Below are 23,561 nucleotides of genomic sequence, written 5' to 3' on the forward strand. Positions count from 1 at the left end.
TGGCGATCGCCTGTTCCCATGCTGGGTCCCGCAGGCTGTGATCTGTTTGAAGTCAAAGACCATTTCTGACTCACCACTCTTCTCCTGACCCTAGCAAATCCTACCCATGGAAGGACTTCATTATTATTTGTGGAACAAATGCATGTAAGTCACTTGTTACTTCACGGAATGCTCGCTATAACACCTCAATAGGTAGAATATCAAATAATTTTCAGATTTCTTAGATTTAATACCAATGCATGTATCACAGATTACAGATCGGCTTTTCTTATATATTTAAAGGCACTTCCTGAGAAGGAATAATGGGAGACTGGAAGCCCTGAAGGTTTTAAGGGAAAAGTCTCCAGTGGTAGGCAGAGGAGGTCCCAGACCACTGCCCCAACTCTGGAGGCCAGTGTCGTCTGGAGCCCCAGGAACCTGCAAGGGTCCTAGGTGGAACCTGCACATGGTGCAGTGTATGCACATCTGCCACTTGTTCTGTTTCCTTTAACACAGATGGTTCTGTTATTAAAGTACTGACATATGACCTTACAAAGAGGTACAGGCATTTGGGAGTTTAAGGGTTTGAGATACGGTTTTGCAAACATAAGCAATTAACAGATGAAAGAACGCTCTTGGATAAATTGGCTTAATTGTGAAAGGAAAGGGAGGATTTCACCCCCTGAAAGGGAATTAAGAACACCCAAAGGGTTAATTAAGAACATGGGATTGTAGATTTGCTTGCTGGCAGGGCCATGAAAGGGGCAGAAGTAAAAGTGAATCTTGGGCTGTTTTTGGAATTTAACGGTATCTTCCCAGAGAAATAAGTGCTTGTCTTTGTTTATGAGGTATTTTCTATTTCCCATTATACTGCGTACTGTTTGAGGTCTGAAAGACACTCTGCTGATGCTCAGGAAGTGGCTTCCCCACCAAATGCCTGCCCTCACTCGGAGTGTGGCTACAGGTGCGCCATGCCTGCACTGAGAGGGAGGCTTTGCTGCCGTACTGGTGGGGTGACAGCATGTCCAGCATTCCATCTCTTGACACACCCACCAGCCAAGCAAGATGCTATCTTGCGTCTTGTTTGATCAAAAAGAACCAAATGTACTAATTCCAAGTAAAGAATAAGAAAACAAAAACACCTCTCAAATATCCATGGACCTATGACTATGAGGTCTCCCATCTTTTCAGAACATCAAGGCTGTTGGTTTCATTAACATAAAACTGTCAGCAACTTTTTATTAAGTTGATAAGGGAAAAACTTCCTTTGAAGCTTGGCTGGTCCACTGACTGACATCCCACATGGACCAGGCAAGCATTAATGATGGCACTATTGTGTAATGAAGGATGTGATTCTTGAATGTGAAAAGGCCAAACCAGGGACAAACCACAGATGGGTCTGAAATTTAACAGTCTGGGTGAGACAGGACAGGTGGACTTAAAAACAAAACAAAACAAAAACAACAAAACCATTAATTGCATGAATACTTTCAAATTAATCCCACTGAAATCTATTTAGATTTCTCTTCTTTTTATGTTCCAGGAATATGATTGTTAAAAATGTTAGCTAATTTCTTATAATCAGTATTTGTAAGTTTAACCAGAGTCCTTCAATAGAACAAGACCAAGTAAAGCCCCATGAATACTATACTTAATGTTGAATAAATAAAGCAAAATAATAAATTTCTAACAGTTCATAGAGGCTTCTAAAATTTTTACAGGCAAATATATATGCAACTAGGGGTTTACAGACTTCCAGAAAAGATGATTTTAAGTTACAGTGTCTGTCAAGTGCTCTTTTGTTTTCTTTGTCTTTAGAGGACTTGGGTCAAGAACAGAGGAAGAGAAGTTTGCTTTCAGCACTTTCTAAGAATTCTCACAATGCCTACAGAACATAAGCTAGGTCTGAAAATTTTTGCCATCCAACTCAGGGGCAGACATTACAGAACAGGAAACAGTCCCTTTCCTGAGGAGTCATTTCTACGCTGCACAGAATCATCTAGAATTTTCCAACAAATCCTTACTTTGTATGGGTTTCAATTCTGATTTGCATTAAATAAAAGGCTTAGAGGTTCTTGCATGTGAGAGAAGTCTTAGGGAGATGTAATCAATCAATCAGTGACCAGGAACTTTTAAAATGTTTTGAGAGGTCCTTGATAGACACAGATTTTGCAGGTAACTTAATTGACCATAGCATATTCATTCTAGAAACCAAGGTCTTTATAGAAGCCTTCGGGGAATGGCATAATTGCCCCTGGCATATTTTGAAACTTCCAATTGGCAGACAAGTCATGAAGCTGAGGCTATGGTCAATACAGCAACCAAAGTCTCCCGCATCTCTGGCAACTGTCCCTCTCGCAGAAACGTCTAGAACCTGGATTAGAACCTACAATATCTGGGGTATGGATGCCATCAGCCAAGCTCCCACGATTGGAGAGACGAGGATGGGCTGAAAAAGCCATCTTCGTTTTGATATTCCTCCATCCCTCTACACTGACATGCTCACAAAGGTCACTTCTAACTAGTAGAAGATTTTCAGACTGGTGGCATTTTTCTCTAAAAATAAGAGAAAATACTGAGGGAAAGCTCCTGAGGAAGGGATAATATTCCCAGCTATCTCTAATGACTGAAGAAGCTATCTGCTGATTACTTTTAATTAATGCTTCCAAGTAAAAAATTAAAGGATATACTCACAAAATGGATGCATCTACTTGAGAAAACCACTCTATTTCTCTTCACTCGTTGTAATTTCTCTCTTCTTTGTATTTGTAAACCTCTTTCCTAACTGATCTTAAGAGTCACTATCTGGAGCCTAATGTTGAGCTGTATTGACGTAAAAGAATATGGAGTTTCTCTTGATTTTACCTTTCTTATCTTCTGCCTTTTCCTCCAGAGGTGGCGCCTTTTCAGCTACAGAGCCATTACCTTCTTCAGATTTTACTATATTTTCCTCTCGGGTAGATTCCTCTCCGATGGGTATCATGTGCCCGTTTGAATTTTCAAAGTTAACTGTTACATCTCCATCTAAAATGGGGAAAGAAACACCTAGATGTCTAACTTGACGGCTTTCTTAAAACCCCGTGTTCCAGCTACTAGGACTGTAGGGTTTGGGTTCATGTTTCAGACCCTGGGAACCAAATACATCCTACACCATTTCACCATGTTTTATTTAATAATTCATTCCAATGAAAGAGCTAGAAAATCCTTAGTCTTGGGGAAAAGCAGCAATGGATGGGATATCACTGTGCCCTTTTGGGACAGTAGGGATTATTATCCTAATTATACAATATCCCTGGGCAACGGAACCCTTTTCTCTTCTTGTACTTAGGCTTTGTTGAAGTCAGTACTTAGGAGTTTCTCTGTCATTCACAAACGGAATGGTAAAAGGAGAAATCTGAAAAATGGAATAAACATTTTAACAAGCAGTGAAAACACAAGGTGAATATAAACACACAAATAGCATGAAATGTAATCTGACAAACAAATGCTTAGAAGGAGGATATGAAAATTTACAACCATCTCTGTCTCACGTGATTGCATCTGTCACATGGTAACTGTACACAGGACTATAACTGCCACTCTGTATTCAGGGAAAGATGGTAGCAAGAATAATTTTATTTTCATTTTCATGTTGATGGACATATTAAAATGTACTCAGGCAACTGTTACATATAACAGACCAAAAACCATTAATGTGGCCTAATCATAATCTGGAAACATTAGGGGGAAAAAATGTGGGGAAAAAAGTAATTACAGAGGAACTTTTAAAAAATCACAAGTGAAAATAAAATTTCTAGTATGTTACCTAAATCAGAAATAACTAAATTTAATCCCTGAACTTTCATAATTTTTAGAAGTTTCTAAAGTAAATGAGATTTTACATAAACTCTTAATTCAGTGATGTCTGAAAAGAGCAACCCTAAATTGTATCTGGAACATTTTAAGAGGCTTTGCTACCTCTGTAAAAAAAAATAAAATAATAATAATAAATAATAATAATGAGTTGAAGTTTTGACTTTGCAAAATTCAAGAAATGCATGATCAGACTGTTTTTATGCAGTCTTTGATTAATCTTATTTTGGCAATTATTATAAATAAAAAAGAGGCCATCTCTCAAATTTCCATTAAATATGATTGAACTGGGGCGCCTGGGTGGCTCAGTGGGTTAAAGCCTCTGCTTTCGGCTCAGGTCATGATCCCAGGGTCCTGGGATCGAGCCCCGCATCGGGCTCTCTGCTCAGCAGGGAGCCTGCTTCCTCCTCTCTCTGCCTGCCTCTCTGCCTACTTGTAATCTCTGTCTGTCAAATAAATAAATAAAATCTTTAAAAAAAAAAATAAATAAATAAATAAATATGATTGAACTGCTTGGGCTCAACATGAAATCCCTTGGCCTTGTCCATAAAAACAGGCATAACACTTTAATAAGAAAAATATGTATCATGGAATTTTGTCATGCTCAAAATGAAAAATGTACTGCTGAGCCACACAACTTCCAAGTCCCTACAATCTGATTCCTTTATAAAAATAAAATAGATGATAATTGAGGGCAATGCCATTATAAAGCTTAACTATTTCAATAAAACTAAGGTAATACTTTTTAATGAGTATAGGTCAAACCAAAGGGAAACCAAAAGATTCTTAATTCTTATTATTAGATCCCAAGGAATTTGCTGTTAAAAACAAGGGAGGGGAGACACAATGCAATGTCCAGATATTAGACATGGGAAAACTGAAAGCTAATGGAAGAATGGAAAATTCCAAATGAAACAGAAAACCACTTCTTTATATATATATTAAAAAAGAAAAAAAAAAAAACCTCAATTTTTAGGCAACCCAAATATAAATTTATCTCTGGTTACCCGGTCTTTAGTTGATAACAAAAACACACTGAAGTCATGTCAACATGACTTATTACATTATATTAATTATATTTTAACCCTGATTATGCTAAAATTCTTCAGTAGGTTAAATAGCTTATTTTAAAATCTAGAACAAAAAAGCTAGAGAGAAAATTAAATAGTCACGGTACAATAAGAAACTGGATTTCCACATAATAGAGTCAACAATGTAGAAAGATACTTACTTACTTTGAGGTCTGAAATAAAGCTAGCCCCTATGAAAATAATGGTAGAAAAAGGAGACCGATACGTGATAAATATAAATTGAAGAATAAAACAGAGAACTGAAGTTATTCATAATTAATTGGTGTGGGCATTGAAAAAGTTTTCTCATTTTGTGCATAATGGTAGAGTCAAAACAAGCTGAGTCCTTGATATAGTTTATGTATGTAAGTAAAATGCCACACACCTGCCAGCAAAGGAGAGCAGGGGGGGATGCTGAGGTTCTAAGGAACAGGAGCCCTCGCGTGCAAAGGAAAAAGCTCAGGCAAGGTGGTAGGCTTCAAGTGAACAGAGATAAAGCACACACAGACATCAGTGGTGAAGCAAGGAGAAGGAAAGTGTTTGGAGGCCTCCCCTCTTTCTGGTCAAATGCGTGTAGCTGGATACAGTTAAAAAAAAAAAAAAAAAGAGAGAGAGAGAGAGATGAGGAGAAAGTTGTGTGTGAGCACACAGTGAGTGACTCATTAGAAGGTTAAAACATACACCGTGGGAGAGAGAGAAAGGAGGCGACACGGCAGGCAGGAGCCTCTCCATGCCCTCCGTTAAAGGTAGGGAAAAAGATGGAAGGAAAGAATCAGAACATAAGGAATGAACTTGGACTAGACCTGGGAACTCTCAAGAGAGAAGACTAATTGTTGAACGTTTAGATGGAAGGTAGAGGTTAGTGTGAAAAAGATCATCTAAAAGGAATATTAGTAAAAGCTGGGAGTGAGGGTATGGGGCGGGATGGGATGAGGTCAAACCCAGGGTAGCCAGAGGGAGGGAAGAAGTCTATCTGGCTCCCGAAGAAAGGATATAATTGACAATAACTGTCAAGAGCAAAGGGAAGGTCAGGAAGATCAAGGCAAAGAATGCACCTTTGCTGGCAGAAGACAGGAGGCTGTCACCAAACACAGTAGCTTCTAGTCTCAGGCTCGAGCTGAAAACAGACCGAAATTCTCAAGATAATTGTTTTTGGAGAAATGACAGAAAACTTTTCTCCAGCCCCTGGCTGAAAAGGGGAAAGACTCTATTTACAATAGGCATCACCAGGAACTTTCAAGGATTAGGTCATTTCTGTAGTTCCATACAGGGACCATGAAAAAGACAGAAAGTAAAATTCAGTAATTTAGGACTTCCCTAAACATTAAATCTGTTACATTATGTTTAGGTGAAAAATTGTTTTGTTTTTATGTTTTAAAACTTTTAATGTTCAGTCTGCAGAAGTTACCAAAAGGTCAACTAGAGTCAGAATTCTGGGAAGTAAGCATCAGAGACTGTAACCCATCAAGTAAATAATTTAACAGATTAGGCAGAACAAGAACCAGTCAATACTAAGCATTTCTTTAAGTTGCCCACTGTCACTTGTTTTTAGAAAAAATAAGCTCTTTTCTAGCTATAATTTTTAATCAGGTAAAAAGGGGTCTTTAAATCTCTTTCATACTCATTAACAATTTCAACAATAAATTTTCACATTTTTCCTTTCTTTAAACAATTTCTGAATAAATGACACCAAACAATTGCACTGGCCCACCTAGGAGGTGACTGCTTGGAAAGGTGATTGCTCAGTGAATCTGTAATTTCTCTCCTGCCTTCAGAGTGATTGGGGGGAGACTAATTTTGATGCTGCAAGCCTACCCTCCACGAACAAAAAGTTAGGGGTGTGCATTTTTTTTTTTTTAAATCTTTAAAATTCCCAGACAGGAAATAAATAGTTTCACAGAAGTAGAAAATTAAAGAAGACATAACGTTCATTCATAAAACAGAATGAGAAAAATATAATAGGCCAGCGATTAAAATAAAACGCCTAAATTGTGAGGGCTCAAGAAAAATGGCATTATTCAGTCTAGATTTCCTTATATTTTAGAAGCAGCAGTAAAATAGTAAAGCATTTCCAACCCTCACTCTACAATTACTGAGATGTTGGAAAAAGTGTGTCATTTGGATTTATAAATAGTGAATTCCAAAAGGTGCTCTTTGCAAAGAACATTTATCAGGAAAAGAATTCTGTGATTTTGATTCCAAATTAATAGCACCATGTTTGTTCCCTTAAAAGTACAGTAATACTACTTTATCCCAGTAAATGTCCAGGGGGTGGGGCAAGGGAAGGCCTGAGGTAAATCAACAATTTTGCAACAAAAATTTCCTTTAGTTTTAAGAGTAGGGAGAGCAATGAAAATTATTTGGTATTACTTATTTGGAGACATAACCAATCTTGGTGTCTTCTTCTGAGGGTCTATCTTTGGTTTCTAGGTAAGCCTTTTCTTTTTGAGCAAGATTCCCTCTTGGGAGGATAGGGAAAAGGGGGAAGAAACTAGGGGTAGGGAAAACAAAATGCTTAGAAATAATAATTGTTAGTGAAAAGGTGAAAGGCATTTAGATACAAAGAAATGAAAAGAGAAAAATACTAGGAAAATTACTTGAGAGAACGCATAAAGCAGATTAATTTAATTTGTCTATGTGTGCCTTATTGATTATACATTTGATTGTATTATTGACTACAAAAAACAAAAGATATTACTACTTTTTTCTCCTTTTTCTTTTCCTGGTAGGCTTATGACACCAAAAGGCAAGAGCCAAGCAACAACACTGCATTTACTCAAACAAGTGAGTTAAGTTGTATAGAAAGAAGGAAGCTTCAGAACAGAAGAGGAGTCATATAAGCATTTGTATCTTATCTGTATCTTCAGCCCGTACCTTTGTAGAGCTTTAGGGTTAGAGGCAGATAGTGAAGGACTTCCCAAAAAGGTCACTGAATTCCTTTTCTAGAAAATCTTAGATTCTCTGTAACCCACAAAGGCATTCTGAATTAAAGCAAGATTTTCAGAGTGCTGCACTCACTGCTTTATCTCCCAAAGACCATGATCATCTTAAATTCCAAAAGAAAATGAAAGAAAGACCAAAGAATAAAGGATCAAGTTATTTTAAATATACGATTAATTTCCTCACCTTGATCAGGCAACTCCTTAAGAACGCCCCTTCTTATCAGCTCCTCTCTACTTTGTCTTGTGGATATCTTCCTTTCTAATACTTTTAAAAAGAATAAGCATAAGTAAGAATCAAGTCATTGCTTAAAATAATTATGAAAAACATTTCAAATAGAACTGAGCACATGTATTCCGTTCACCCGAGGGCTCAATCCCCAGTTTTTTGAGTTGTCTAGCAAAACTCATGGTTGGAGTCAAACGAACTCAGACAAGAGCAAAGGACGCAGCCAGTGCTCTGAAACCCGGTCTCTGCGCCTGATCCTTCCAATGATGATGTTTGGCCAAGAAACCAGACACATTATTTCATATCAGCTATAGAGCAGAAAGGTTACTTCTCACTTTGAAATTTTCCTTTTTTTAGGCATTCTAAAACACAGGCCTCAATGAATATGCAATGTATACAAAGGATACATATGCTTACATTAAAACCGAACAGACAGACAAATGTTCAATAGATATTCAGGTAACTCATCTGAATCCCAGAGAAAAGGGACTATTTTCCAGTGTTTTCTCTCTTACACCATCTATCACAAAAGTCCAACACATCAGCTCTCTGTAACTCTTTTCCTTGCCATACTCAAAAGGTCTAGCATGTTCTGGTATATCCCCCAACAGATCCCAAGGCAGGAGGACAGAGTGAATTCATGCTTTCACGGAATCTCAACAATGCCTCTTCCTTCTTCTGGAAGAATTTAAATTCCTGCTACAAGTTCAGAATGGTGCTTAGGAGCTTAGGGTGGGACTTTGATAGCATTCACCTTATATATACCCGGGTCATATTAGTTTCTTGAGTCCTGCATGTCTAACTCTACCCCCACTTTGAGGGGCCAAGGTGGTGTGTAAAATTAGTAGCATCTACTAATCCTCTGAGCCAACACTGTCCGAAGGGTGTTCTGGAAACTTCTCTTCCCTCTAGATGATCTGTTGGAAAAAGCACCTTGACACAGCAGAAAGGGGCCACAGAAAGGGCCTAGGTCTCTTTAGGGAGAAGGAAAGGCACATTGGTGGAGACTTGGTAGACATAGCCAGACTAGATTCTGATTCTCCCCACAATTCCCATTTCTGGCCTCAGAATTTGCAAATTCTAGAGCCACATGTACAATCATTTCAAGATCTAAACTAAACCCCATTATCCCACGCCCTGCCCTGGCACATACAGACAGTGCTTATAATAACACTAACAACCTGTTTTTGGGGGTGCTCCAGGCGGTCTGAAGCAAGGACACTTCGAAGAGAGAGAGTTAAAAAAGGGTGTGCCTTGGGGCGAGAGCTTTGTATGAAGAACCTGAAAGTCTTCAGTAAAGGCACGAACCCCAGAGTCCCAAAGCTTAGTCTTTCTTGAAGAAATTGAAATATTTTTTTTTCCTTTTCTGACAACTAGTAATTGTATATTCCCCCTTTTATCTTGGTTGCCAGAAAGGTCAGAGTAACATTTGATATTAACATAGATTTCATATGGCAATTCATGGATGATATTCGTTTCCTCCTTTTTAGAGATCTGACTTCATTTGTATTTAATTTCTAGCATACGTGCTCTTTGTTCTTGGTTTTGCCCAACACATTTTGTGGATAGAATAGAATGGAGAGGCACCTGAGTGGCTCAGCGGGTTAAAGCCTCTGCCTTCGGCTCAGGTCATGATCCCAGGGTCCTGGGATCAAGCCCCGCATCAGGCTCTCTGCTCAGCAGGGAGCCTGCTTCCTACCTCTCTCTGCCTGTCTCTGCCTACTTGTGATCTGTCAAATAAAATCTTTAAACAAAAAAACAAACAAAAGAATAGAATGGAAAGAAACAAGAAAATGAATAAATGAATGAGTGGATGAACAAATAGTCAAAAGAATGATAATTAACACTTTCTTGGTTCAAACGGACACATACACGGAACCTTCCCCTCTTCCTTTAATTGCCACCGCCCCCCCACTCTGCCCTCCTTCCAGAAGCAAGCAGACACAGCTCACTTAAACACTGGTTTCAACAGACAAAGTTAACTGGGTGTGGGGGGCCAGCCAGAGCTGTTCTTTTAGGTAAAAAGAGAGCTGTTACTTAAAGACAGCTTCTATTTGTCCAAGCTTTTGTCCAAGAGAATAGAACTCCTACCAGCACAGGGAGCCAAACAACACCCCCAACGACACCATGGGGGGCTGCGAACGCTGTGCTGGAGGCTCAGAAAGACACTGACCACTGCATTCAGTGGTCGATGAAGGACACCTCACCCAGCTCCAACAGTGTGCGATCTTCTCTCATTAATCAAGGCCATTCTGGGACCTCTGCTTTGGGGGTCTTTAATAGCTTTCACTCTTGCACCCAAAAAACTGTCTGAGAGCCTAGAACAAATCTCTTTTTCGTTTCTGCCTTTCAGATACAGAGAGGGGATGCTTCAGTTTTAGCTTTAAGCTTTCTGTTGCTTTAAATCTAACTTAATCCCAGTTAAAAAAACTCCCTCCCCTTTCTTCCTTGTAAATTCTGGAGCTCTGAAGCAGCAGCCTGGCTTCCTGCCAGGAATCAAAACCCACAGTTCTGTTCTTTGCTCTACCTCTTATCAACAGGTTCTGATAGGAAAATGCACTGGCGATTTGTTTGGTCTTTGGCTGAGCAGGTTTTTAACACATAATGCAGATAACTGTGTCCCGGGCCAATGAGAACAAACTGCAGGCGACTGAGAATGGAAAGTATGTTGCCGGGGCACCAAGTTCCAACCACCATTCTCCCAGAAGAACAAGTATCACACTCTTCATCTTTTAAAATATTTGCTTCATGTTTACATAGTGTCTGTATGTTTGCAGAGCACATTCACTGGACACTTTTTCATAGGCTTGGAAGTGTTCTGTGCTGGAATGAATTGGAGAGGTCATTTTCGTCCAACAGAGCTGCACAAACAGGAGTCATTTCAGGAACATTCCCAAGAAGGGCTCACTTGCTTGAAAACATGCAGAGGCAGGATGGCCTCCTCTAGATATCTGTCACCCTTATTCCTAGGAATGTATTCCTCCTAAGGAGTCAGAACCACACTCTCTGTGACTTGGGCAGTTAATCAAGCCCATGGTCCCTATAGCTCTAGAGTAAAAAAGTCCTTTGCGAAGGGGAAACAGTGTGAGTTAGCTCTGTGCTCAGTGAGAGCAAAGCGGGTCATTAAAGCCTCCTAGAATCTGATGTCGAGTATCCAACCAGCTGCTCTTTGACCCTGAAGTTCACACTAATCAGTGCAGCAACAGCAATAATGTTGGGGGGGCTCCCTCTCACAATTACTGCTGGGGAAGAGACTTAGCGAGGCACAGATCACTGGACGCAGTAGCCAGGTCTCGCCATGGGCAGTACTATTCCCAGGTGAGTAAATAGCTCACGGTAGCTGACTTTCAACCCAAGCAAAAAAAGCATGTATAGTTTTTACACGAAGATCAAGCAAACCCATGATTTGTTTTGCTCCCTGGACTGGGGGCGTTAAAGTTCTGACAGTTCACTTACAATTACAACAGCATACATTGTTCTGAGAAGTGATGGATGCCCTGTGCCCCCATTTTCCTGCCTTCATGCTTATACTCTGGCTTTTCAAATATTTGAAAAGGACCGATCTTTCAAAAGCATCCAATGGCTGTCCATCTCACTTTGAATACTATTTCTACTCTTTAGCATGGTCTCCGTAATGCCCCCCAGAGGCTGCCCCCACACGATGCCCCTTCCCCCCGTGGATCCTTCCCTAACAGCTCCCTCCTGCCTCTCTCTGCTCCAGCCCTGCCAGCTCTGCTGCTTGTCACATGACCTAAGGAGCAAGCCCCCATGTGGTGGCCTCTGTCCTTACCCGGATGGGCTCTCCCCAGATCCCCACACGGCTCAGTCCACCACTTCCTTCAACTCTCTGCTCAAAGGTCACCTTATTAGAAATCCCTTCCTCACACACCCACATGTTCCTCTTTTCATCTTTATCCATCTTATCCTGCAATATACATCATCCTCTCCTGAAACGGGACCTGGTTCTTAAGTATGGTGTCGAAGAGAACCAAAATTCTTGTTTGATTTACTACCATTTTCCCAACAGTGCCTTGCAGGTTGTTAGAAAATATATGTGTGTTGACTACATAAATGGATAAAAGAAAATGGGCTGATGACACTAACAGTCTTGTTTTCTGCCCCTTCTCCACCTCTGGCCTAGGAGAAAGCAAGCAAGGCCTGTGGCAAAACTCAATGAATAGGAGTCTTCTGTTTTCTGCCTCCTTTACTTGGCCGGGCCTGCCAAAGGGAAAATCCTGAGCTCTCCATCCTATGGCTCATCTGAAAAAGTCTCTGTGCTCTGAAGAAGGAAGGTTACAGTGTGTAGAGGACTGACAGCAGCCAGCTAACAGGGTGTAGCACACGACTCGGCTCATCATAAATTTTCAATGATTTATGATGTCCTTCTGGGCGTGGAGCCCGCATTCAGGAGAGGAGGATGGGGCATATGCCACAGCTCCTTGCCCTGGATGCCCGGCCAGGATTTTATAGTATTCTGGAAGTATCAGTAAGAGTAAATCTCGCAGTCAACAAGCCACTTGTGTTTTCTTTTGGTGGGGAAAGAGAGTACTAATTCTCAATTCTAACACTGTTTAATGATGGAACAAAACAGAAGAGCAATTAGACTATGAAATAAGCACACCGTGTTATCTTCTTGGTTCTGAGGACTGAATGGCCTTACTGTACAACTGTGACAGGAACAGAGAACTGCTTGTCTTGTGTTGCAAATGTTCTATAAGAGCCTGGCTTTACTTTACCTCTCCTCAATAGCAATTACAGAAAACAGCAGGGCAAAAAAAGGGGCTCCTTTTTAAAAGACCCTTCACGAAAGCGTAGCAAAGTCCTTTAAAGAAACCACCGCCAAAATGCCACCCAAGGGGACACTTGGAAAAACTTTCCAAACAGCTCGAGAACATAAGGCAGCGAAATAAAGCCAAAGTGCTCCACTAAAAATACTCAGGGGTCTGGCCATTTTCATTTTGATCCGTGTCTCTCCCCTACTTAAAAGTCCGACACACTACGGAAAAAGCCCAACCCTTGGAGCCATGGCCAGGCTTCACAGCTGGTTCCAGTGGACCATTCTCTCCCTCCCTCTTGTTCATCCTTTTCCACAAGCTCAGTGTTGAAGCCCAACCTTACTCTTACTTCTCACCATTTCCTAAACACTTCCTGTACCTCCTCAGCTCGGTTCCTGCGGTGTTTCTCTCTCCCTTTCTCCTAGAATCATACCTGTGCCATCTCCCCCTCTCTGGTGAAATCCTCCTCTTATCCAAAGACGGCTTCCGACAGCGCCCCCTGCAGGACGATGTCACCATTCAGGCTGGCTAGATTCAATGATAGCAGTGTTCTAAGGCACTTTAAGGTACTTTTCTGTGCCTCAGCTTTTTTATCTACAAAATGGGAGACCTGATATCTGAGTGGCTCAGTCAGTTAAGCATCTGCCTTCAGCTCAGATCATGATCCCAGGGTCCTGGGATGGAGTTTCACATCGGGCTCCTTGCTCAGTGGGGAGCCTGCTTCTCCCACTGCCTCTGCCTGCCACTCCCCCTCTTGTGCTCTCTCTTTCTGACAAATAAATAACATCTTTAAAATACGAGAATGACTGACTGCTACCTTTTCTGGTTCTTTTGGATATCAAATGTGTTACAAAGCTAAAGTGCTTAGACCAGTATAGCTAAAATCTAGAAAGCGCTGAATATATGTTAGCTACTACTACTATTTCTAGTTATAGCCATTCTTTTTCATTGCTACATGTGTACATAATTGAATATTCACATGACTCAAAGCCCTATGAGAGATGTTTTGTTTGTCATTTTATCCCCATGTTGCCCGAAATAATATATTACATTAAGTATTTGGTTTTGTTTTTTGAGGGGAGGGAGGGAAGGCATGTCTAGCACTCTTTTCTAATCTTCTCTACTTCTTCTAGAAACAGCCCTCCTGATAGTTAGCCTTTGAGGCACTACCTTTCTCCTCATTCACAGTCCATGCCACACGTGTGAAGCTAACCTCACCCTCAGGCCCAAGGGCCCCCAGGCTTATCCAGTCAGAGCCTGATATCTTTCCAGCCGTGGTGACTGGTTCAGAGATGGGCTGTGCCCAAGCTGCACCAATGACAACCAGCCAAAGAATTTCTAGAACAACAGGAAAAGAAGTCTTTCTCTTTCTTCTGTATCTGTTAAAACTAGCTTCATATGAGCCTAGAGCTGCAAGTAGTCATTTTGCCTCCATAAAAGGAAAGTCTAACTTGAAAGGAAAAAAAAAGCCAATACCGAGGAACATAGGCTCAAAGAAGAAGACAGATTCTTAATCTTAGCTTTGAAGCACCTAGATCCCGCCAAACCTAAAAGCTGTTTGGCCCTGGGCTTTTCACTTACATGAACCAATAAATTCCCCATTTACTTCAGTCTATTACTATTCATCAGCAGCAAAGAGCTTTTACTTTTGAAGAGTCAAAAAAGCTGTTACACAGATGTTTCTTTAAAGTAAATTTTCCTCCAGAAGAGGCCAAAGGTTCTCTAGATTTTCAAGGCAGAAATATGAAAGAACTACACAGGACTTCTTTATCCCCCAAGAGTTTGAAACTTGACCAGACTTTAAAAAAGAGGAAGATGGTGAGATCTACATCCCCTCCCCTTCTTGGGAAATTCAGTGTCACAACTTCCTTCAGAAACCTGATAGTAATCATCCATTTATTTGATGCTTAGGTCGCATTTTAATATTTATTTTCTTATCACGCTTCCCAGTATTCCTGAAAGACAGGCTAAGCAATTCTTTTTAGTTCCCTAGAACAGATAAGGATATCGAGACTCTCAGAGGTGAAACACATTTTCCAATTCCATATGCAGAATCTGGTTGAACCCAAATGTGTCCAGACAAAGCCTACTGCTTGCATTCTCCAGACTGAGTTGATAATTACAAAGATTTCAACTTTCCCACAAGTATAATGCTTTCCAATTTCCCTTCAAGACATGAGGTAGAAAAACTTTTTTTTTTTTTTGAAAGATTTTATTTATTTATGTGACAGAGAGAGACACAGAAAGAGAGGAAACATAAGCAGGGGGAGTGGGAGAGGGAGAACCAGGCTTCTTGCCAAGCAGGGAGCCGGATGTGGGGCGCGATCCCAGGATCCTGGGATCATGACCTGAGCTGAAGGCAGACGCTTAACAACTGAGCGACCTAGGCACCCCTAGAAAAACTTTCTGAAGTTGATTTTAAATGAGCAAATCTTAGATGGTAGTTCTCATAGTTCAAATTATAAAAGGATACAGTAAAAACTCTCACTTCCACCCCACCTCCCACCTATTCAAATTGAACCCCACTTGTACTCCATATGCAAATAACCACTTTTATTAGTGTCTCCTGTACCCGTCCAAACTTTCTTAGGCAAATCCAAATATTCATTTTTATTATTCTCTTTTTTATACCCAAGGTACACTATTTTACAAATTGTTCAGCAAGAGTGCCTGGGTGGCTCAGGTTAGGTATTTACCTTCTGCTAAGGTCTCGATTCCAGGGTCCTGGGATCGGGCCCCTGTTGGGCTCCCTGCTCAGTGGAGAGCCTGCTTCTCCCTCTCTCCCCCCACTCCCCTGACTCGTGCTCTCTGGTTCTCTCTCTCGCTCGCTCTTGCTCTATCTCAAATAAATAAATAAAATCTTTAAAACAAACAAAACCAATTGTTCAGCACAATGCTTTTTCATTGAACACTATATGTAGTATATTAAAATTTTCAGGTAAGGGGGTGACAGACGAAAGCCAGGTCAGGGAGAGAAGAAGGGATGATCTTTGCCTTGTGCAAACAGCAACAGCTAAAATCACTGCTGTTTCCAGAGAGGGCAAGCTGGGAATAGCCATGGCAAGTCAACTCAAGGGACTCGGGGATTTTGTTCCCAAGGGATAAGGTTTAGGACTAGAACAATGAGTAAGTCCCCGATCCCACATGGGCCAGGAAGTACAAGTAATCTCAGGAGAGTAATCAGAGGCCAGGATCTGTGAGCTACGTGAAACACTGCTTGTCTTTTCTTCCAGTGTGACTCTCAAAACACATGACAAACACAAATGTTCGAGACAGGTGCTTTTGCATGCATCCTGTGTGTTTCCATTTCTTGTTTCTTCATGTTAAAAGATAGTAAACCCAAAACAGGGTGAGACCACAAAAGGAACAGAAGTATGAAATAAAGAAAATGAGAACCATCCTTAGAACAATTAATTCTAACTACAGTAAGAACAAGCTAGAGACTTGATATAAAAATGAATCTCTGTTCTACATGATGAAGAGGTTTTGCAAACTAGGAGGTTATTAACAATACCCATTAGAGAAGTTCTTAGAGAGCCTGAACTCCTAATTCTGAGGCCCTTCTTCTTGATCTGCTTCAAGACAGTCTTACACATTTCAGGGACTCAGCAGCATAGACTGAGATGAGATCCTATCTCATTTTATCGCTGGTCAGACAGCCAAATGGCAGGCAAGAGTGGCTGGGAAAGAGACCTTAGTGGTACTAAACTACCCTAAATTAAGACATTCTCACTTATCTAAACATCAAATACAACTGTGCAGGATTAAAGGCATCTGAAATTATTCATACTTTAGGCCAAAATTTTTTGAAGTCATTAACGTGTAATCTTTAAAAGCCTATTTTTATTTAGTGAATCTAGAAATATGTCATTAAACATCACAACTCAAATAGGTGTGAGTAACTCACCAGAGTTAGTAAGAAGATTGAGTAAGCATCTCTGCAAATTCATATTTACTTATTTCATATACATACCTCATCACAGTTGGGTTTTTTTTTGTTGTTGTTGTTTTTGTTTTTTAAGATTTCATTTATTTATTTGACAGAGAGATAGAACAAGTAGGCAGAGTGGCAGGCAGAGGGGAGAGGGCACCACTGAGCAGGGAGCCCAGTTCGGGGCTTGATCCCAGGACCCTGGGATCATGACCTGAGCCAAAGGCAGCCACATAATTGACTGAGCCACCCAGGCATCCCCAGACTGGATTTTTTAAAGTAATTAAAATTTTTTTTCTTTAAGATTTATTTATTTATTTGAGAGAGAGATAATGAGCGAGGGGAGGGACAGAGGAAGAGGAAGAGAGAGAATCCTACGCTGACCTTGTGCTGAGTCAAAGCGCGGAGCCCAACTCAGGGTTCGATCTCACAACCCAAGATTGTGACCTGAGACAACATCAAAAGTAAGATGCTCAACCAACTGTGCCACCCAGGGACCCCCAAAGATTAGCTTTCTTCTTCTTTTTCTTCTTCTTTTTTTTTTTTTTAAGATTTTATTTATTTATTTGACAGAGATCACAAGTAGGCAGAGAGGTAGGCAGAGAGAGAGAGAAAGGAGGAAGCAGACTCCCTGCTGAGCAGAGAGCCTTATGTGGGGCTCGATCCCAGGACCCTGAGATCATGACCCAAGCTGAAGGCAGAGGCTTTAACCCACTGAGCCACCGAGGCACCCAGATTAGTTTTCTTAAACAAAGTATGTGTCCACTGATAGACGAATAGATGAATGTGGTGTATGCATAGGCACATACACACAAATGGAATATTACCCAGCCATAAAAAAGGATTCAATCTCGCCATTTATAACAACATGGACAGACCTGGGGGGTATGATGCTAAGTGAAATAAGTCAGGCAGAGAAAAACAAATACCATATGGTTGCACTTATGTGCAGAATCTAAAAAACAAAACAAACAAAAGAACAAACAAACAAAGCAGAAACAGACCCATAAACAAAGAGAACAAATTGGTGGTTACCAGACAGATAAGGGTAGGAGGATGGGCTACGTGGTGAAAGGAAGTGGAAGATACAGCTTCCAGTTATGGAATGAATAAGTCACCATTCATGGTATTGTAACAGCACTGTACCATGACAGACAGTAGCTGTGATGTGCACAGTATAACATAGAGATTTGTCAAATCACTATGTTGTACACCTGCAACTAATGTAATACTGCATGGCAATTATACTTCAATTAAAAAAAACACAAGAAGAAAAAATATTCTTGGAAAGCTGGTATTAACTTTCTTGGATTAATTTTTTTAAAAGTTTTATTATGCATTTTAAACATTCTTCCTCCTCTACCCACCATCTTGCCTATCTAATAGAATATATGGTATTTGTAAAGAACAGTATTCTTTGGCAAAACTGGTCCAGACCCAGACTAAATCAGGAGGTATAAATGATACCTGGTTACTGTTTGACCCTGCAGTGAGAGAACCAAGGGTGATTTTACTAATGTTTTCATTTTCTAACACAAAACACCGTAAATAACAAGGGCTTAGAAAAATTTACCTTTTTATTGTAATTAAAAGTAGAACACTTAAAATTTCACAGCAATGTTAAGTTCCCACTGGGACATAATGCTACCTTTCAGGAGTCTCCCTATCTACTCTCTGATCCAAATTTCTGATTATTAAAGTGGAAAGAGGGTCTCATCATTCTTGAAAAAGCTAGAAAACAGAAAATGGATCAGGATGTATATATTCTGCCCTTTTAAAAATACATCTTGAGCTCAAATCCAGACATTGCAATTTATTTATTTTTTAAGTTTTCTAAAAAGATTTTATTTATTTGGCAGAGAATGAAAGAGAGAGAGCTGGAGTACACAAGTGGGGAAACGGCAGAGGGAGTAGGAGAAGCAGGCAGGGAGCCCGAGGTGGGGCTCGATCCCGGGACCCTGGGATCATGACCTGAGCCCAAGGCAGAAGCTTAACTGGCTGAGCCACCCAGGCGCCCCTCCACCACAATTTTTAAAATAAATTAAATTGTAAGACATGTTTAGACTACATTAATGCTTAGAGCCATTTATTGAAGATAAAAAATAGATGAGAAGGTATTTTCAAAGAACTTTAACCACAGCGATGTTTATTGTTCACTAAGTCTGCTCCAGGACATCTTCTCTCCAGCCGTGCTTTTTATTCTCTTGTATTCCTCCCATAGCCTCTCCTGCCTGCCTTTTAATAGGTACTAAGTAAACACTTAGACTTTGGACTAAAGAAAACCTCAAGAGCATCTGTTTCAAAACCTGGAGAGTCTGGGTTTGGAAAAGTAGGTGAAGAAAACTTAGCTCAAAAATGTTACAAGCCTCGGGGGCGCGTGGGTGGCTCAGGGGGTTAAGCCACTGCCTTTGGCTCAGGTCATGATCTCAGGGTCCTGGGATTGAGTCCCACGTCGGGCTCTCTGCTCAGCAGGGAGCCTGCTTCCGTTCTTCTCTCTCTGCCTGCCTCTCCGTCTACTTGTGATTTCTCTCTGTCAAGTAAATAAATAAAATCTAAAAAAAAAAAAAATGTTATAAGCCTCAATGAGCAAACTCTTTTCACTTGACATACAAAAGTAAGAATTAAGACTGCAATTTAGAGTCCAAGTGGGAAACAAATCAGGAAAATACAGAAGCCAAAAAAAAAGTCACTTTCCAGGGCTTAGCCCTTAGTGATAAAGACCGGATTCGTATCACAGGATGAAAAAAATCAAAACAAAACCACAAAGGGAAATAATATGCAAAGGAAATAAAATAATGGACTTTCCTGACTCGGTTTTCTGACCCAGGCCAGAAAGAGTTCTGTAGCACCTTTAAAAAGTATTTCACAAGTGGCACTACTCCAAAGGAAAATGGAATTAGAAAATTAGCCACCCAAATAAAGTTTATAAACAATCAGATCATCTCTTAAAGCAATACAAGCGATGTCCCTTGGCAGCGTAAGACTTTTTTATCAAGAGGTCAGTGGGAACATCATTCTCTCCTCCACATCTTCCCCAGGAATTAAATGTAGCAAAGAGAAAAAAAATAGAAATGCAAGCTAACAATTCTATATTCCATTCTAGTGGGTGTGATTCCTTAAAATAATGTCATTTACAATCAGAAACCAGTAATGCCCATGGCTCACTTGAGAAGGTTTGCACAGAATGCTCAGTGAAAATGCCTTGCTTATCTGAGCTCACTTGCCCCAGCAAAGCCTACCTCCCCCTGGGAGAGGCTGCAAGCCTGAGATCTTAGTCTGCTTTATGGCTCAACAAATTTGATCCCAAAGCTCAGCTTGGATTAAACAAACAATATCGCATTTTCTAGAATGGACAGGAGGCAAGGGAATATCCTCTATTCCATTTAGAAATAAGATTTTTCTGGTTTCTATGTATCTAGAGAAGGTGGATCCTAATGGTTTGCCCATTCACTGTGCAGCTGGCTAATTTAAACCCATGATGGAAGGTTTTCCTATTTATGAAACCACTAATTTCTATTATGAAAAAATATATAAAAAGTTAGCACTTACATTACTCTTTCCCATAAGTGGGTGTGATCCCTAGAATAGATCTAAAATGAATAATAAATGCTCCATAAATAAAAAGGTGGGGCCTTAATGATTCTTTCCCTCTATATGTGGGAAGAGTGAAACAAAAAAATTCATTCTACTGGGAGAAAAAGAAGAGGAATATTTAGTCTCCTTCATTTTTTATGCATAGAGAGGAAATTTGTTTTAATGCCATTACATGTGTTTAGGAAAACAGAATACAAGAATTTCAGAAAAAGTATGTATGATAAAATTACTGTATGTTCTCTCATCCACAGAATTTTTAGCACTTATTTGGTCTAATTAGGTTCACTTATAAAACATGGGTACAAAAACGACTGAACTAAAACTCTCCTTTTCATGCCAATGATGCCCTCCCATCGACCTTTTAAAGGCTATTGCCATACAGAACAGACAGTAACAGTTACTTAAGTTCATTATCCATTCATGAGGGAATGGGTCCCCAGCTTGTCCATTAAATTTGGTAAAATATTAATTTTGTCTATTTTGGCTTCTCAATTCTTTTAAGATTTTATTTATTTATTTGGGAGAGAGAGAGAGAGAAAATGAGAGAGACAGAGCATGAGAAGGGGGAGGGTTAGTGGGAGAAGCAAACCCCCTGCCGAGCAGGGAGCCCAACGTGGGACTCGATTCCAGGACTCCAGGATCATGACCTGAGCCAAGGCTCAACCAACTGAGTCACTCAGGTGCCCATTGGCTTCTTAATTCTTTAAGGCCCTTAAGTAGCTCTCAATGATATGAACACGAAGAAAGAATTGAAAACTGGTATAATTGCCCCCCCCCCCCACAAATTCTGGCACTTTCCAGATCACATTCACTTGCAAACACCATGTATATGGACTAGAGTAAGGCATATCAAGAACCCCTCATTAATTAATTCATTCAATAAACATTTACTAAATGCTTTAGCACAAGCCAGACACTATTCTGGTTGCTCTTGGATTTTATCTAAAAAGAAAACAGAAATCTCAATGCTCATGGAATTTATAATCTAGTGGGAAGCGGGACCAGCTAATAAACAACACAAATAACTTATAATGTTATAAGATACGACGTGGGAGGGCCTGGGTGGCACAGTCAGTTAAGCATCCAACTCTTGGTTTTAGCTCCACTCATGATCTCAGGGTCTTGAGACGGAGCCCTGCCTCAGGCTCTACGCTGAGCTCAGAGTTTGCCTCTCTCTCCCTCTGCTCCTCCCCACCACTCTCTCTCAAATAAATAAATAAATCTTAAAAAAAAAAGAAAGAAAGAAAGAAAAAGAAAAAAGAAGGAAAGATGTGCTGTTGAAAGAACAAGGCAGGGCAGAAAAAGAGAACCAAGAGCGCCAGGGGACCCACTTTACTACACCCACTAGGAAGGCAACAATAAAACAGACAGATAATAACAAATACTGTCCAGCCTGTGGAGAAATCAGAACCCTCGTACACTGCTGGTGGGAATGTAAAATGGTGCAGCTGCTTTGGAAAACAGTCTTGGCAGTTCCTCAAAGTGTTAAACACTGAATTACCATATGACTCAGTAATTCCATTTCTAGATGTATAACCAAGAGAAATTAAAATATGTCTGCACAAAGACTCGTACACAAATGTTCATAGCAGCATTATTCACAATAGCCAAACCAGAACCAACCCAAATACATGTCCACCAACGGATGAGGGATGGATAAATAAAATGCGATATATTCATAAACTGGAACATTATGTGACCATGAAAAGAAATTAAATATTGATGCATGTTACAATATGGATGAACCTTAAAAACATCACGCTAAGTGAAAGAAGCCAGTCAAAAATGCAAATGGCCACACGTTTCTTGTATGACTCCATTTACGGGAAGCATGAAGAACAGGCCCACCTATCAAGACAGAAAACAGAGGTCAGGGGAAGGGAGTACTGACAGCCTGAGGGGGTTTCTTTTTAGGGTGATGAAAATGTTTAAAATTAATTATGGTGCTAGTGGCATAGTTTGTAAAGACTACTAAAAACTGCACATGTAAAATGGGTGAATTGTATGGCATATGAATTATATCTCCAAAAAAGCTGTTAAAGAATGAATTCTGGGGGAAAGGAGAGCTTCAGCATAGAGAGAGAAGGCAGACCTCATTGAGAAGCTAGCATTTAAACAGGGACTTCCTTGAAGGAGATGAAGTTGCTGGTTAACCATAAAGAAACCTGGAGGAAGAGCCCTCTTTCAAAGCACTGGAGGTCCTAACAAAACTCATCCAAGATAGGAGACAGCCTTGATGATCCTGTACTTCTTAACCTGAATTTGCTGTTTAAGATCGTTTTTAAAAAAAATTCTTTAGACTCAGATTGTTTCAGTGGCAAATTCTATCAAACATCTAAAGAAATAACACCAATTCTACACAATCTTTCCAAAAATAGAATGAACTCAATTTATGTGGTCAGCACAACATCCTGATATCAAAAACCAAAAACAGTACAAGAAAAGTAAACTACAGATGAATATCACAAATCCTCCACAAAACATTATCAAGTAAAATCCAGACATAGGAAAGAATAATATACCACAACTCAACGATATTTACCCCAGGGATGCAAAACTGATTCAATATTCAAAAATCTATCAATGTAATCTATCATATTAAGTGGTCGCAGAGAAGAAAGACCATATGGTCATATCAACTGATGCAGAAAGAGCATCTGAGATTTTCAACATTTGTTCATAATAAATACTCCCAGAGAATCAGGAATAAAAGGGAACCTGCTCAACTTGATAAAGTACATCTGCAAAAAAACCTTCAGCTGGGGCGCCTGGGTGGCTCAGTGGGTTAAAGCCTCTGCCTTCGGCTCAGGTCATGATCCCAGGGTCCTGGGATCGAGCTCCGCGTCCTGGGATGGAGCCCCGCGTTGGGCTCTCTGCTCCGCAGGGAGCCTGCTTCCTCCTCTCTCTCTCTCTCTGCCTGCCTCTCTGCCTACTTGTGATCTCTCTCTCTCTGTCAAATAAATAAAAATCTTAAAAAAAAAAACAAAACCGTCAGCTAACACCATACTTGATGAAAGCTTCCCCCTAAGAATGGGAAAAAGACAAGGATGTCCCATTCACCACCCCTACTTATTATTATACTGGAAGTCCTAGCTAGGCAAGAAAAGATACAGAAGACATACATATTGAAAGGCAGAAATGAAACCATGCCTAATCACAGATGATAGAATCATCTACACAGAAAATCCTAAG

At 40.2% G+C, this 23,561-nt stretch overlaps 1 protein-coding gene across 5 annotated transcripts in view; it reads right to left on the reverse strand.

Moving 5' to 3' along the window:
- PHACTR2 (phosphatase and actin regulator 2) overlaps positions 1 to 23,561 on the reverse strand; it is a 262,236-nt gene that overhangs the window by 56,016 nt on the left and 182,659 nt on the right. For 4 of the 5 annotated variants that reach the window (XM_045066287.1, XM_045066285.1, XM_045066286.1 and 1 more), the window contains exons 3-4: positions 8,028 to 8,108; positions 2,845 to 3,003 (exon numbers count right to left, since the gene is read on the reverse strand). In XM_045066287.1, coding sequence (XP_044922222.1) covers positions 2,845 to 3,003; positions 8,028 to 8,108 — 240 coding nt within the window. The remainder of the gene's footprint in view (positions 1 to 2,844; positions 3,004 to 8,027; positions 8,109 to 23,561) is intronic. The other variant, XM_045066288.1, reaches the window with a different exon arrangement.

The sequence above is a fragment of the Mustela putorius genome, unplaced genomic scaffold (assembly GCF_011764305.1).
Source record: "Mustela putorius furo isolate JIRA1106 unplaced genomic scaffold, ASM1176430v1.1 tig00003863_pilon_pilon_pilon, whole genome shotgun sequence".
In the NCBI taxonomy this organism is placed as follows: domain Eukaryota; kingdom Metazoa; phylum Chordata; class Mammalia; order Carnivora; family Mustelidae; genus Mustela; species Mustela putorius.